General features: G+C 59.5%; 1 protein-coding gene across 1 annotated transcript; it reads right to left on the bottom strand.

The window, feature by feature from the left end:
* Window positions 1-2,573: 2,573 nt before the first annotated feature.
* On the bottom strand, window positions 2,574-5,466 carry RASL11B (RAS like family 11 member B). Its single transcript, XM_040967076.1, has 4 exons — window positions 5,328-5,466; window positions 4,957-5,013; window positions 3,725-3,801; window positions 2,574-3,044 (listed from the first exon to the last, which is right to left on the bottom strand). The coding sequence occupies exons 1-4, from the start codon at window positions 5,464-5,466 to the stop codon at window positions 2,574-2,576; spliced, it is 744 nt and encodes a 247-aa protein (XP_040823010.1).
* Window positions 5,467-15,902: the final 10,436 nt, after the last annotated feature.

Raw genomic sequence — 15,902 nt, 5'->3', positions numbered from 1 at the left:
TGGGCCACTCCCCAGGCAATGCCTCTTCCATCTGTAGAGCTTGCTAGGTCCTGTTCCCAATGGCCGGTGGGAGGGTTCCACCGGCGGGCCTCTGGCAGTGTGCTAGCCCCCCAGGGATGAGGACTGTCCCCTAGCACGCAGGGCTCCTTGTGAGTCCGCCCACGGCTGGGGCAGTGGCTGGTTTTGTTTGGGGGCTAGAAGGAAACCAGAAAGCCAGACAGGCAGGCCAAATGGCTGCTCAGGGCAGGGCTGTCTGCACACACATCACCGCGGGCCATGCCAGGCTGTGGGCAGCGGGCGGCTGGTGGCCATAGCAGATGTGTCCAGAGCGGGCAGGGGAGCAGAGGGAGGTGGAGGAAGCAGCTTGCGGAACAGCCAGGGCAGGGAGGCCAGTATGGGCTAGAGTGTGGGGCACTCCCCCAAAGGGCCCGGAGGCCCAAGCCAGGGCTAGGCTGGGGCATCAACCAGGCCTTGGACCAGGATCCAGGCTGGGGCATCGTCCAGGCTCCGGGCCAGGGTCCAGGCTGGGGCATCGTCCTGGCCGGCGGCCGGGGTCCTGGATGGGTGCTCAGGTGAGCCACAGCGATGAGGTTTGCAGGTGCAGTAATTATCAAGTCAAGTCAGCCAGAGGCGGGAGGCAGAACCTGGGCTTGGGCTCTTCCAATAGCCTCTTCTGCTGCCTCCTGCCCCCTCTCTCCCTCACCAGTGGCCTTGAACAAGCCACCTTCTCTGCAGACTTGCAGGGTGGGTGTGAAGGGAAGGGAGGCAGACGCTGCTGGACTCGCCTAGTGCTTTGCCCACACCGGGTCCAGGACCCTCCCCAGAGGGGTGGGGCAGGGGAGATCCTCGAGGCTGAGCATCCTTTGGGTGCTGGTCTGTGCCCTTAAGATGAGTTCGTCTTATATTAGCATCCTGCGTCCCTGCCTGCAGGCAAGGTTGGAACAGCTTCCGGGGCATGGCCAGTCAGGCCATCTACTCCCTGGGAGAGCTGAAGACCAGCCAGCAAACCGCAGCAGACCCGCAGCCGCAGCAGCTTGGCCTGCCAAGCCCCCACCGCCCAATGTTTGTAGGGACGTCTTGGAGCCACTGCCTGCAATGCCAACATCTCAGAATGGCACCAGTTGTTCCATTTCCAGTCCGGCTCCCTGCTAATGCACCTAGCATGGTGGCAGAAGCAAGAAACCCAGATGGAGTTCTAGGTTTCTGGATCCAGCCTGGTCCAGCCCTGTGGCTGTGGCCGTTTGGAGAGCGAGCCAGGAGATGGAAGATTCTTTCTCCTTCTCTCTCTCCAGTAAAGCAAGTAAATCTTTCAAGAGAAAAAAAGTATTTGGAGCCATCATTGTGGCATAGTAGGTTAAACCTCTTCCTGTGGCCTAGATATCCCATATGGGCGCCAGTTCAAGTCCCAGCCACTGCACTTTGAATCTGCTAATGTGCCTAGGGAAGCAGCACAAGAAGGCCCAAATCCCTGGACCCCTGCATTCGTGCTGGAGGCCTGCAAGCTCCTGGCTTTGGACGAGCCCAGCTCTGGCCATTGCAGTGTCTGGGGAGTAAACCAGCAGATGGAAGATCTGCTTCTCTTACTCTGCCTTTCAAGTTAAAATAAATGTAATAGATGTATATATATTAAAGCCATAAGAGGACACTGCACTGCTGATTGTAGCCCTTTGAGTAAACACTCCTGAAGACACGGAGCCGCAGCATGGGCCCCCTCCCCCGCAGGCCTTCAGCAAGCCGCCTCACTGGTCCTGGAAGCCTGCTCCCCGCTGCACGCTGGGGCCAATCCCATCCCAAGCTGGTGGCAGGGGCAAGGCCTACCCCAGTGTGCACAGCGGCCACCAGGGACAAAGCAGCACTCGTCTGGGTCAGACCTGGGCCCTTTTTAAAAAGATTTATTGTACATAAAATAAATTAATTACAGTTGAAGCCACAGCACAAGTGGCTCTTTAAAGTGCATCTGTGTAGGTCTGGGAGCAGCCCCACATCCGCCAGCTGTGTGGGGTGGTGGTCAGCAGGCCCGGGAGGCAGGCTGCGGTCTGCACCAGGAGCCACCACAGAAACCACACTGGGAATGACAAGGCGTGCTTGTCCGCACTGCTGGCCGATACTCGCCACCGACTGGAGCGTTCGGGTCCACAGACCCAAGTCCAGCACGCTGACACTGCCCTTCCAGGATCAGGAGCCGGGAGCTGTCAGCCACGAACCTGACCTGCAGTGGGGGCCGCTCCTCCCTGTTCCTAGAGAAACTCGGGTTATCCTTCCAGTTGGAGAACACATCCCACAGAGAGCACAAGTCCCAACCATCAAATCACCCCCAGAGAGAAAAGCAGTTCTTTCTGGAGAGAAAAATGAAAAAGAGAAAAAGGAAGAGAGCCTGTGGATAAGGCTTGTGCTCTGTTGGTCCCACCGGAAGTCACGTGGGCATATCTGGTGCGAGTACAGCTGCCTGCCACAAGACCAGACATGGAAGCAAGCATGTGCCTGTGGCCGCAGCGTCCACGTGGCAGACCCAGCGAGGGACTCAGCCGGCACCCCTGCGCCCCATGGCAGTTCCGCAGGTGCCCCGACCCGGGTCAGATGGAGGTGACTGTCCTCACTTTGGCAGAAAGCGCCTGCTTGAACCTGCGCTTCAGGTCCTGCATGTTGGGCGACTTGGGCCTGGGGATGAGAGAGGCCCTCCGTTTCTCGGGCATGCTGCCCGGCTGCTGCTTCGGGCTCACTGCTTTGCACAGGACGTGGAAGGCGTTGTAGACGTCATTGTAGTTCTCGCTGACGGACACCTCGTAGAACGGGCAGCCCAGCACGCCGGCCAGCTGCAGGCCCAGCTGAGGGTCCACCTGTTTGATGTGCAGCAGGTCAGCCTTGTTGGCCACCAGCGCCATGGGCAGCCGGGCGCCCAGGTGGAGCTGCCGCACGTGCTGGTGGAGCTGGCCGATGAGCTCGTAGCTCTTGTGGTCGGTGATGGAGAAAACAATGACCACGGCGTCTGCCCAGCGGATGCACCGGTTCAGCTGCTCGCTGCAGCTCAGGCTGTCCTCGTGGACCTGAGACAGGGAGAGAGGAGACAGTGAGTGGCGAGCACCCACAAACGCCCAGGGCCTGGCTGGGTCCCAAGTTCAGAGCCTGTCCCGGGAACGGCCAGGGCCGCAGACCACGCGCAGGTCCCAGCCCCGTGCGCTCCAGCCTGCCCCACGGCATGCTGATGCGGCTGCATGGAGCTGCAGGAAAGAGCAGGGCCGCTCCCCACCCTCAAGTGGAAAATTGACCTGCCGAGAACTCCACACGGAGCCTCTGTTGTTGCACAAAATGGGAAATTAACTGGCTAGACAGTCAGTCTGGGGAAGTCAAGACGGGAGCTGGAAGCATTTACAGCTGGATAACTGCCCAGCGTGGGGAGTGGCGGGGGAGAGCCTGGGCAGGGCTCTTTGTCCAAAGAGTAACTTTCCACAACAAGAGAGCGGCTCCGAGGGCTGGCCAACTGTGCTAGACACTCGGCTTTTACTGCCAAAGACACGTATGTGAAAGTGTCTCCCCCTTTGCCTCAAGGGAACCCAGCCAATTCCAAGTGTGGCTGGCTGGATCTTTCCTGCCGGGTTAGACTCCTCCCGCGGGAAGAGGTCTTCCGAAAGAGGCCAGGCGGCCGAGCGGCCACACACCAGCCAGAATCCTACCACCTGCAGTCTCGACCCTGGCCCCCACGCCTGGCAGCCCCCGGCGCTCTCACCTGAACTCCTGGGGTGTCCTGCACCTGGATAGCCAGCGTCTCCCCGTCCACCTGCACCTGCCTGCTGTACAGGTTACCTGAGAAGACAAAGCAAACCGTGAGTGCCTGTGAGCGGCCCTACGTCAGCACAGGGATGGCCACCCCGCCACATGGCTTCCACTTCATGGGCTCACTTCCGCCAAAAACGCTGCAGTGTGAAACATAACTGGACGAGTTTGCGAGTTTTCCTGAGTATTGCTTTGCAGCAAATTTTATTCCTTGACGTGTGAGATTTCGGGTTTTAAGCTTGACTTGCCCATTTCTTTATGTGAATGGCAGAGTGACAAAGCGGGAGAGACGCCTTCCACGCACTGGGTCACTCTGCACCTGACTGTCAGCCAGGTCCTGGCGGAGCTGAGCCCAGGAGCTCACCACGTGGCTGGTGGGTGGAAGGGCTCACACACTTGGCCTATCTGCCACTGCTCTCCCAGGTGCGCGGGCAGAGCTGGACCAGAAGTAGGGCAGCTGGGACTTGGGCCACTGCCCCTGTACAGGGATCCAGTGGCTTAACTCTGCCACAACACTGGGCCCAGTACATTTTCCTGAACTTAAATTAGTATTTTTGCCTCCAGATAAGATGTCTCTGCCAGTAACTACTGCTATGAAGCACACAGCCTACTTATCATTGGGATAAAAAGTGGCGCAGTGAAGACTCCGTCCGTTGAAGCAGCAGGCTTCCTCCTTGGGGAAGGAGGTGCCCCTGGAACTCCTTTAAAGAATGCCCCCTCCCCGCCTGAGTCTCACAAGGGCACAGGTTCCTGCATTCTGTGCCCTGGAGCCTCCCTGGTACTGGGGCTAGAAACCCTCGGTACTCCCTTCGTCCCAGCGCTAGGTTATTTTTCTTTGTTAGGAAACCAGAACTTTGAGGTTTACAAGCGGCTCTCTGGCCCCAGCTCTGAAAGGTCGCCTCCGAGAGGAGCAGCCAGCAGAGGCGGAGGGCGGGAGGAGGAGCCGCGTCTTTTTTATGACTTTAGCAGAAGTGTTTGGAAGGCAGTGGCGACTGAGTACAAAGGGTGTTTCCAACAGGGGTCCCTGCAGGGAGCTCGGAGCAAGGAGGCGATACTGGCGATAAAATGATGAATTGGCCAGAGCCGGGCTGAGGCCAGGAGGCAGGGGGAGGGGCGCAGGACCCCACTGTCACTCGGTATGGGGCCCTGCCGTGGGGTGGGGGCGCGACCCCGGCGGGCACTCACCTGCGTTTCTCTCATAGTCACCGATGAAGCGTTTGGTGAGGAAGCGGACCACCAGTGCTGCGGGGAAGCAGACGGAGACAGTGAGCCCAGGACCGCGGGGGCCTCCCGCAACTCACCCGCGCGGCCTGGCACGGCCAGCACGGGAAGCGCCAGCCCCGCAACACCTCCCCGGCCCCATTGCTAGCAGGAGGGCGCGCCGCGGCTCGGTCCGGCGCTGCGGGCCACCGAACCACACCTAAGCCCGGGGACTGAGGGGTGGATCCACCGTCCCCGATTCCCTCTCCAGGACCCAGCGCCGCCCGAGGCCAAAGCCCAGGCGTGCCTGGAGGCCCCGGGAAGCAGCGCCGCGGTGGGGGCGGGCGCGAACTCACCGGTCTTGCCCACGCCGCTGGCCCCCAGCACGGCGATCTTGACGAGGCGGCGCCCAGCGGCCCCGGGGCAGCAGTCGGCGGCAGCGCTGCCCGCCACGGGGTACTCTGCAATGGTGCACATGTTCTGAACCAGACGCATCGCCGCGGCGGCCCGGCTGCTCCGCGCCGGAGGGGCTGCGGGCTGGGAACTGGGCTGCGGGGCGCGACGGAGCGGGGACCCGAGCTGGGCGGCGCAGGCGAAGGGCGCAGGGGGCTGAGCGCGGCCGTCCGCTCCGCTCGGGCTCCCGCTCCGGCTCCCGCTCCAGCAGGGCGCCGGCGGCAGTGCGCGCGGTTTTCTCCCGGGAAGGCCCCACCCCTGCCGCCTCCGGCCAATCCCGGGATCGTTGCGCGAGGCCCCGCCTCCGTTGCCGCCCGGGACGCGGGGCGCGAGTGCGGGGCTGCGGCGGCAGGGGCGGCCACGTGCGCTCTGCCCGCTCGGACACTCTGGGGTGCCCGGGGCCGCGCCCGCACCTCTGCGCCGCCCTAGCTGGAGAAGCGCTCACGAGGCCTGGATCCGCCCCAGGTGACATCTCGGAGCACACACTGTGTTCGCAAAGACCCCGTGTCCACGCGTGAACTGGGACATTTGGGGCCAGCGGACCGGCTCCCGGCTCCCCCCTGCCCTGAGGGAGCCCAGAGACCCGGAGGATGCCCTCAGCATCCCGGGAGGTCGCCAGAGTCCTCCCTGCAGGCGTCTGCCGGCCCTGGCCGTGACAGCTGCTGCTTGGCGGGGACCTGCTCTGCCCGGTGCCCGCAGCAGCGTGGGCAGGTTGCACGGTGAACGCCAAGGAAAGTGGTTTCCCTGCACCCAAGGTCTCTTTCCCTCCTACAGCCTCACGGGAGGAACCCCTTTAGTGCCTGACAGTTTCAGGAACCCAAGGGGAAGGAGGGTTAGCAAGACACACCACCTTAGCCACAAACCTGATGATGGACTCACTGCCAGGGTGCTCACCAAAATCGGAGTTTGAGTCGGAAGGGGAAAAAAAGAAACATTTCCAACAAGGCACCAGATCTGTGCCAAACTTAAGTCCGACTTGAGGTAAGTGTGAGCCTTTTAACGTGCCAACTGCCCGCCCCCAAGCCCGCTCCTACGGTAAGGTCGCAGGAAGCCTGCCAGATTCGTGCAGCCGCTTTTCACGCACATGCTTGCACATGCACACACACGCGCACGCCCAGGCGTTGTCAAGAGGACTTGGGCTTTGAGTTGGGCTTCTGAGGCCTGGAACTGGTTACCAGGCGACTCCGCGGCAAACCTGTGATTTTTCTGTCTTCAGCACAAAGAAGGAATCCGGAATCCTATTTTAAGTCCGCATGATCTGGCTGTGCTTCCAAGAGAGGAAGGGGGTGGGGGTGCAAAAAGGAAAGCCACTCACCCCCCTGGCGCGGGTCGCATCCTCTGCGGAGAGACAGGCCGGGTGGGGAACGTGGGAGTGCAGCGCTTGCAAGGAGACCTGCATCAGAAAGCCGCCCTGTGCCTGCTGCAGCCACTGGGTGAGCCCACACGGAGGGTCTGGCTCCCCCTCCGACACCCCCAAGGTCACATGCGCTGTGAAGGAACCGGGATCAGTGGGGATCACAGCAGCAGGTGCTCCCAGTGAGGTGTTCTGGAGACCAGAGAGATGTGTTACACGATGCTCCAGTTCCCTCCCGGAGCTCACAAACCCGGGCCGGGGGCTGTCTGTTATTGATTGGCATGCTCCCCCACAGGAGGAGCTGCTCCTCCGCCCACCTCACCAACAGGTGCCGCCCCCTGAGCCCTCTGAGCATCGCGTGCTGAGCAAGAGCCAGACATGTCCTTCTTGTGTCGACGCTGGCCCTTGGGGTCTAGCAGATGATTGCTTCTTTGGGAGGCTGGAATTGTGCAGTGGGTTAAACTACCGCTTGTGACAACCGGCAACCCATACAGGAGTCTCTGCTATTCCACTTCCGGCCTGTTTCCTCCTGATGCTTGGTCGCCTCTGCCAGCCACGGGGGAGCTGCTGGCTCACAGCTTCAGCTAGGCCTGGGCTTGGCTGTTGTGACCGTGTGGAGACTAAGCCACTGGATGGTGTTGCTCCGTGTCTGTCTTCCCTACCCTCTCTATTGAGCTGGCTTTCAAATGAATCTTTATAAGCTCCCTATATCTATCTGAAATGGAAGACAACATGGAACTTGCCTTGGAGAACAGTAGTTCTCAGCTGGGCTTGGGTACCAGCCCCCGCAGAGCAGATTCCACTGGTCAGGGCTGCCACAGCGCTCAGACCCCAGGGTGTGGCCCACCAGGGCACCCAGCGCCCCCACAGCTGCAGACATGTTCCCAGCCACAGCAGCTGAGTCCTCCTCCTCTCTACTGAGCACAGCCAGCCAGCTGCAGGGGCTGCTGACCAGGCACCGACTGCTCAGTGCCTGAGGATGCCCTGGAGGTGGGCAGCGAGCGGGGGCACTGAGTGTGACCCACGCAGTCCTTCCCGGCTACCCACGCAGGCCTGGAAAGCAGAGGCACCTTGCTGCCTGACAGCTCGCTCCCGCTTACCCAAGAATGTGGGGCCTTTCCATGACCAGCTGCCTTGGGCCCAAGGGCAGGACCACTGTTTTCATCACTTTTATGTCAAACGATTTGACACCCCCCTTTTTTTTCAAGTTGTCTCATAGTCACGAGGAGTCTTGTTTTCTCTTGCTCCGAGTCCTTTGCCATTTCTCTTTCTTATTTATTTCTTTATTTGAAGGATGAAGTAACAGATCTCCTACCCACTGCCCGCAACACGTCCAGGGCACTCCAGCCACGTGCTCAGGTGCACTGGTGGTCTGCATGCGTGGCATGCTGGGGTGGTGCTGTGGCATCACCCCCACCCGTCACCCAGAATCCCTAAGCTCAGCCCCTCCCAGTTGCCAGCAAACAGCCTCAACTGTCCCTTGCAGCCCTGCTGTCTCAGCTTTGTGATGCCCTCCCCTGGCCCCCTGGAAGCCAGCACACGTGGGGAGACCCTGGTGCATTCCACAGCTCAGAAAAGAGCAGGGGAGGGGGCAGGCTATGAGGGAGGGGGAGCAAGGAGGCACCAGGGTGTGGGTGCAAGCCGTCCGGTGGGTCCCAATGCACCAACTGTTTCTCTCTGAAAGGAGTGTTGGGAAGTGGGGGGGAGGAGGGATGAGGGAAGAGATGTGAAACTGCTGAGCTTATGGCCAGGGTTTGCTGTGAACCTACAACTGCTGCGGGCTTGCGGGAGGGTGTCAAGGGTGTCTGGGCCTAGCCCCCTCTCTGAGCTGCCATCCCTCATGCTAAGTCCCTGCGGAGAGATGGGGCCATGTAGCCCAGCTGCTCCAGCTGCCGCCAACCCCACCATCTTTCATGACACCCTGCCTTGGGGCTCTCTGCCTGCCTCAGCCATTCAGGCAAGATCTTGGGGGCAGAGGAGGGATGTGGGCTGGTACAGCAGCAGCAAGCCCAGCACCAATGCCACTGTGCAGAGGGCAACGAGGCCGTCTGAGCTCCCCGAGTGTGGACGGAGGGACAGACTAGACGTTAAGGGGCAAGAGAGAGTCGTGTCCCCACTGTGTGTACTGAGGTTGGGCTGATGCCCCCTGTAGCCCTGCAGAGTGGTGGCACACAGCAGGTGCACAGGAGTTTATATCAGCCAGCTCTGCTGGTACTGTGAGCTGCACGGAAAGCCAGAAACCCTGGGTTAAAGGCAGAGCAGGGCAGAAGACAGATGGGAACTCAGTTATACTCTCTCTCTTTCTCTCTCTCTCTCTCTCTCTCTCTCACACACACACACACACACAGATCGACTTTTTCTACAGGGATGGCTGGGCTTCCCTCTGCCTCCCTCTGCCTCCTGCATACCTTGACTGGTTTCTATGGCAGCACAGTGGCCTCTTAGCTGCCCCTTCCACCCTCAGAAAGCATCCGCCTTTGCAGGGAAGGCCCTGCACTCCCACTTTCTCTTCTTCAGGGTCGGCATCCTTGTCCTGCCTCAGTGTCCCCTCAGGGACTAAAAGCCAGGAAGGGGGTGCAGGTGTTGTCTCGTCTTGCACTGAGTGCCAAACTCCCCCTCCTGGCAGGCGCTGTGGATCTTGGTTACCCAAGGTATATTTCTGGGACCCAAGAGTGTTCACTTGATAAACTGTCAGCTTATCCACTACAAGTTCTGCAGGACTCAGTGGGTGGCAGCGTTCCCCACCGCATTGTTGCTTGCTCTTTCAGAAGGAAACAAACAAACAAAAACCAAAAGCCTCACTGGGTACACACCCAGCCTTTCTAACAGAGCCAGCTTCAAAGTGCTGGAGCTGGGTGCTGCACCTAGCCAGCCAGGGTCACGCTCCTCTTCTCCTGGCAGGAAGACTGCCCCCCACACTGTCTAGTGTCCAGGGCGTGAAGGAGGCTTGGCCTCCGTGCCACAGGGGCAAGGGGCAGGATTGTGTGATGGGAGGAGGCTCAGCTGAGGCAGCCAATGGGCAGGGGAGCCATTTCAGGAAACACGTAGGTCCCAAATCCCTAAGCAGCAGCGCGTACCTACCACTGGTCCTCTCCAGACCCCCAGGGTGCAGAGGGGCATCTGAGGACTGGAGGTGCCCTTCTTCCTCCTTGGATGGGGGCGCTGTCCTGGCCCCAGACCCCCAGGCCCCAGGACTGTGGACCAAGTTAGATGGAAGTTGAAGTTTTTTCCATATACATGGCATGCTCCACACCCCACCCCCTTTCCGCAGGCACCTGAAGTGGAGGCTTGCAGCCAGAGCTGCTGACAGCGCTCCGTGTTCATAGTCTCAGCCAGCTGTCGGGGTGTGGCTGACAGCAGTGCACCGCTGGCTTGGAGGGCGGGCAGGCATAGACAGCTTGGTCCTCGCCCCGGGAAGCGTGGCCTGGAGATCAGAGGAATGCGTGTTGCTGTGCTTGCTTTTCCGAAAGGCCTCAAGTGACACAGGCGCTGATTTCTAAGCACAGAACACCTGGCTGGAGATGCGTGCCACCCTGGCAGAATGGGGCCGGCAGAGAACACCCTGTTCCAGGCGTGAGGACTCCAGCGGTGTGGTGTGGCCCTTGCTGCTGGTGATGTGCGGGGCCTGATATTACTGATTATTCGTTCATGTGGGAAGCAGGGTCTCAAGTGCGGCGAGATGGGGAAACCATGGCGGCCTGACGATGTCACCTGGCTGGCTCTTAGCACAGGACCAACAGCGAAGCTTTATTTCGGCCATGTTTACACTGATGGCAAATAAAGTATGACTGATGTGCTGTAAGTCCATGCTTCCAAGGGCCCTCCCAAAACTCAGGTGCAGTGTGTACTCTGAGGAAGAAAAAAAAAGCTGTGTGTGGATCTCCAAATGGTCTGTGCCAAAATAGACATCTTTTAACTCTATTCTCCATGAGCATTTGGAAGTTATATATATTGGCCATTGGGTGAGATTCACTGTGTGAAGGCACCTAGTGCATTGTAAAAGTTTCCAACTCTCTTTAAGGATTTATTGATTAAAAGGCAGAGTGAGAAAGGGAGAGGCATAGAAACAGGAAGAGAGATCTTCCATCTGCTGGTTCATGCTCCAACCTGAAGCCAAGGACCAGGGGCTCCATCCGGGTCTCCCACACTAGTGGCAGGTGCCCCAGGCTGCTGCCTCTCAGCTGGCAAGAAGCTGCGCTGGGAGCAGACAGCCAGGACAGGAAGCAGCACTGTTGTGTAGGGAGCTGGCAGTGCAAGGAGTGGCTTGACCCGCTGGGTGCTGTCATGGCCGGCTGCGGCTTGGTCCTTTCATGGGTGTTCGCTAAGAGGGTCAAGTCCAGGGTTGTGCTTTAGCCTGGACTGTCCTTTCAGTGGCTGTCGGGAGAAGTGTATACACGGCCCGCCATGTCCTCTCTCAAAGCCTTCCTTCCCAGGCCCAGGCGAGCAGCCAGGCATGGGGACCAGGCTGATGCCCAGGCACACGGCAGAGCTGTGAGCCAAGCTTCCTTCATCCGCTCCCCAGCAGCAGATGGGCATCTCAGCCAGTTCAACCACTGGGTAGACAGGGCAGCTATAGCACATGCCAAGCCCCTGGGCCTCACACCCCAGTGTCCACACAGCTGTCCTATGCAGCTGGAACAGGTTCCAAAAGACTGACCACATGACCTGACTCCAGCAACTTCCCCCAGCCCTGCGAGGCATGCTTCCCTCCCTCCCTTCTCTCTCTCTCTCCCTGTCCCTTGGCACTTCCTGCAGGACTCACCCACTGTGGTCTGAGCCTCAGGATCTGAGGGGTGGGTTCCAGGACATGCCCCACCTACAGGTAGGTACCACAACGTGGAGCTGCAAAGCCCCTTGTATGAGATAGCACTGTGCCCATCCCATGCCATCAGGTCCTCCTGAGCGCGGCATTAGATGGCTCTGTCCAGGGGAGAGAACAAAAGCTGCCGGTGTCGGCACGGACGTAGGTGCTCTCCCTGCACACTCTGCTGACGCACTGCACAGATGCACACCCCACACAGGCAGAACCCACTGTACTGCTCCCTCCCTGCTGAGGGATGTGCTGACGCCTGGCTGCTGTCCATCTGCCTCTCCGCAGGAGAATGCAGGCTCCGAGAGGGTGGAGGCTGGGCTGACTGCTGCTGCCCAGCACCACAGGCGTCCTGAACACAGCCCATGCTACTCCTCAGAGAGACGTGTGCACTTTTGTCTGCACTGAGGAGGGAGGCAGGGGGAGAGGGGCACCCATGGGAGGGGGTGTAGGGAGCGCACAGATGAGGAGCTTGGCGTGCAGGGTCAGGCTCAGGGCTGCCCTTTCTGCTGACGCCAGCAGGAGGAGGAAGAGCAGGATTTGAAGTCAGAGTTGGGACTTAGAGGGTGGCCACTGTTGGCCAGGAGGGCCTCAGAGTCAAGGTCATTGATCCTGAAATGGGGGTAAGACCAGGGCCTGACAGCGAGGTGGTAGGGGAGTGTGGGAAGAAAGGAGCAGGGGGCATCCCCTGCTAAAGCTTGGGCAGGAGATGAAGCAACAGCTGGAAGCGGGAAACAGGAGTGGAGCAGAAAAGGGGGAAGCAGGGGGCAGGAGGCAGCTCACAGAGCCCGGGAGAGGGTGCAGAGAGTCAGGGCTGAGCTGGTCTCGGACTTGGGTGGGTGTGGGGTCTATCCCGGAACTGACTCAGAGATGGATGGAAATTGCCTTGGGGAAATACCCAAAGTAGGCACTGGTGACTAAACCCCGAAGCCTACTGGACTGAGAGCCATCGGGAGGGGACTTGCAGGCCAGCCTGGGAACCCACAAAGCAAGGCCTGCCCAGCCTTCTTCCTTCTGCATTTGCTGCACCTGCTAGGTGCCTGGCAGTTGCTGTGGGCCCTGGGGACGATGAACAGAAGCAGGCTCCATGTGGGAGTGCACCTGCTTGGGCTCGGTCATTCACAATCCCTGGCCCTGACGGCCCATTAGTGACAACTGAGGCCAAGGCATACTGTTCCAAGTGCCCTGTTCCCAGGGGCTCCCCCGCTGACAGATGGGGGGTTCCAGACCACATCTGAACACAAACAGTCTGGCTCAGGAGACCTGGGGCTATTAATCTGCTGCCCACCCCGGGCAGGCTCTGCCTGCTGGCTACCAGCAAAGGCCCTTTATCCCAGCCCTTATCTCCTCTTTTTATCTTTTCTGTGACTCACAGGTGGAGGGGTTTGTACTTGGATTGGAATGTGTGAAATGTGAAGATGGAGAGGCTTGGGGGCTGGGGAGTGAATGTCTGTGTGTGATACTGGCAGGTCACAGCTGCGGGTTGGACCCAACGCAAGCACAGCTTAGTCAGCAAGACTACCAGCTGGGCCCAGGGGAAGGGGAGGAGGATGTCATGAATTGAACGCAAACGCCCAGCCCAACTGGCTCTTCCTTTCTCCCAGAAGCCCCTTGACCTGAAAAGGAGGCCTCGGGACGAGTAAGTGGCGTTCAGTCGCAGCCAGAAGCAGGGGCTGTCAGCAGGTGCTGGGGAAGGATGAGGCCTTTGTCTATTGATGCTGTGGTTTGCCACCCTTTCTTTGTCTGTTACGTAACACCCGGCCCATTCAGAGCAGAAATAAAGGCTCAAGGACCCCTGCGCTCAGTGACGTGGGGCGCACTTGCCAATCACGGGGCTGTTGACGCTCTACCAGCAGGGCCCCGGTGCGCTCCATGTGCCCTGCCCACGTGCCCCCTGCACACAGCAGCAGGCGCCACGGAGGGCGGGGGAGCAGGCAAATTTACCTTCTTCCAGTGTCCTCATCAATGTGATGCTGAGACATTGAAAAATTTTCCCAGGGAAGATCATACCAAGAAGCCTAGCTAGACCGTTGTCCCCATCACCATGCGCATGGGGTCACTGCAGAGGTCACGGAGGTCGTCTGGCGTGAGCCCATCATGCATGGTCCACTGAGGAAGACCACAGCTGTGGAGGAAGCAAGGAATGATGACGATCAAGTCGTATTCACCAATGGATTAGTAGGTGAAACAGCTACCTGCAGGCCCAGCATCCTGTGTGGGGACTAGTTTGAGTCCCAGTTGCTCCCCTTCCAATCAGGCTCCCTGCTAGTGCACCTGGGAAAACAGTGGAGGACGGGTCAAGTGATCAGCTGGAAATGGAGCTGAGCTTCGAGGAAAGGGTGTGGTCTGAAGGGGTGATGGATGTGGAATGGCAGAGAGGACTGAAGAAGTTTTAGGGCCAGGGATGTCTGGTGAGGACAGTGGGAACTGGGCTGGTGGAAAGATGTCGTGCTGGAAGGCAAGACTTCTGACTTCTTGGTGTTCCAAGGACCCGTGGTATCAGTAGGGAACCCCAGGCTGTAGCACACACAAGGAGCTCTCACTGTGGCTAGCTGCCCGCTTGGAGCCCGGGGGCAGGGGAACAGCGCTCCACTGCTACAGTAAGGAACTTGAAGGGCCTGAGCTGTGGTCCTGATGGGCTTGAAGGGCTGATGTTGGCTGGTGCCGGAAGTGCCTGTGGGTTAGCGGGCCAGCAGTCCTTGCCTGGGAACACAGGGTTGTTTTTCAGTGCAAAACAAAGGAGCCGTAAGCACTGCTCCTGGTGCCTTCCAGGGCAGAAGTCCACCCGCAGGATCAAGCAGGAGTACAGGAGGGACAGGGCGAGCAGTGAAGGGTTGGCCCTGGGAGGCCGCCAGCCAGGGGGAGGGGAGTCTGAGCTGAACCTGAAGAAGCCAATGCTGAAAGGCGAGTGCAGCTCCACGCTGCTCCAGGCAGCTCGGCTCGGGAAACAACAACCCACAGCAGCACAACAGACAGCTTAGCAAAAAGAAAACCTGGGGGCCCAAGGTGGGGTGGAGGTTTGCCTAGGCAGGCCTGGAGGGACAGGACCTGCTGGGCACGGTTCCCATCTGTGTGCACTCTGCCATGTAGAACACAGGAAGGCTGGAGTCAGCTTGGTCCATGGAGAGAAGAGACAGATGCTGGGTTGACCAGATGTGCCTTAGCAAACCCGGGCAGAAGCAAGCCCTAGGTGTAGGATGGGCCGTAGTGTGGATGCAATTTCTGCAGCCCGCACTGTGCAAGACTCAGACACAGCTCGGCTCTCTCCCAAGGCCAGGAGTGGAGGAAAACTTAATACTGTGACACTACCTCTCCCCCACTCACTTGGCACACATGGCTTCCTGCTCTCCTACTGGACAAGCGCTCACACCCACACCCCTGGTACCTGCTGGGCACAGGGAGGCGCGGGGGGAGTCCACACTCAGGTACCTGGAGGCTGAGAGGGCACTGTGCTGACAGGGTGCCACGCAGAGTGTCTGTTAAGAGCCCACTTGGTGGCCACATGGAGGACTGAGCTCTTGGCGCTGGCTTCGAGTCAGCGAAGAGAGAATGCACAGTGCCTCCTCTGGGCCTCCCTCCAGGAAGTACATGGTGCTATGTCCTTCCACTGAAGTGGGTGCTGCCAGGTGCAATAAAAAGTAGGGGAGTCTACAATTTTAGCTCCAGTCAGAGCCAGGGTCACATCCCACCAAGCCCCAGAGAGGTGCAGTGGCCACTGCCAAGCTGAAACAACAGACGTGCCGTCTGCCCTTGCGGGCCAGCATGGCAGCTGGAACAAGGCCAGCCCCGCACTACGCTTCTGTGACAGAAGGAAGCGGAATTGTATACAGGCTTCTTGTGGCTCGAGTGCTCCTGGATCCTGAGGCTCCCTCTGAACCAGGACCATCTGGGACCCTCCCGGGTCCCTTCCAGATGGAAATCGAACAAACCTGTCTCCATTATCAGTTCACCTTGGAAGCAGAAAACAGGCTAAAATGGAGAAGTGGCACCCACGCGTGTCCAGGTCGAGGGACTGGGGCAGAACAATGGAACACAGTGAAGGTGGGATGATGAAGGGCTAGGCACCGAAGGCGTGGGATGAGCAGGGACGCCCTCAGCTCAGACCACGCTGGCTGTGAGGACACAACACTAGGACAAGGGAGAGGCTACCCCAGGACGCAGGAGCTGTCCTGGGGCCATGTGAGCCTCAGGCAGTGAGGTGCTTGGGGGCAGGGCCCACCACCTCTCCAGGATAGCCCTGGGTCCCTGGCCCTGGCACCCTCTGTAGTGCCGACAACATCATGGAAGGGCTGCCTGTCTGTCTCTGAGACAGTC

This window comes from Ochotona curzoniae, unplaced genomic scaffold (assembly GCF_017591425.1).
Source record: "Ochotona curzoniae isolate NIBS_2020 unplaced genomic scaffold, NIBS_Ocur_1.0 scaffold_4506, whole genome shotgun sequence".
NCBI lineage: Eukaryota > Metazoa > Chordata > Mammalia > Lagomorpha > Ochotonidae > Ochotona > Ochotona curzoniae.
This window is presented reverse-complemented; position numbering and strand designations above follow the sequence as displayed.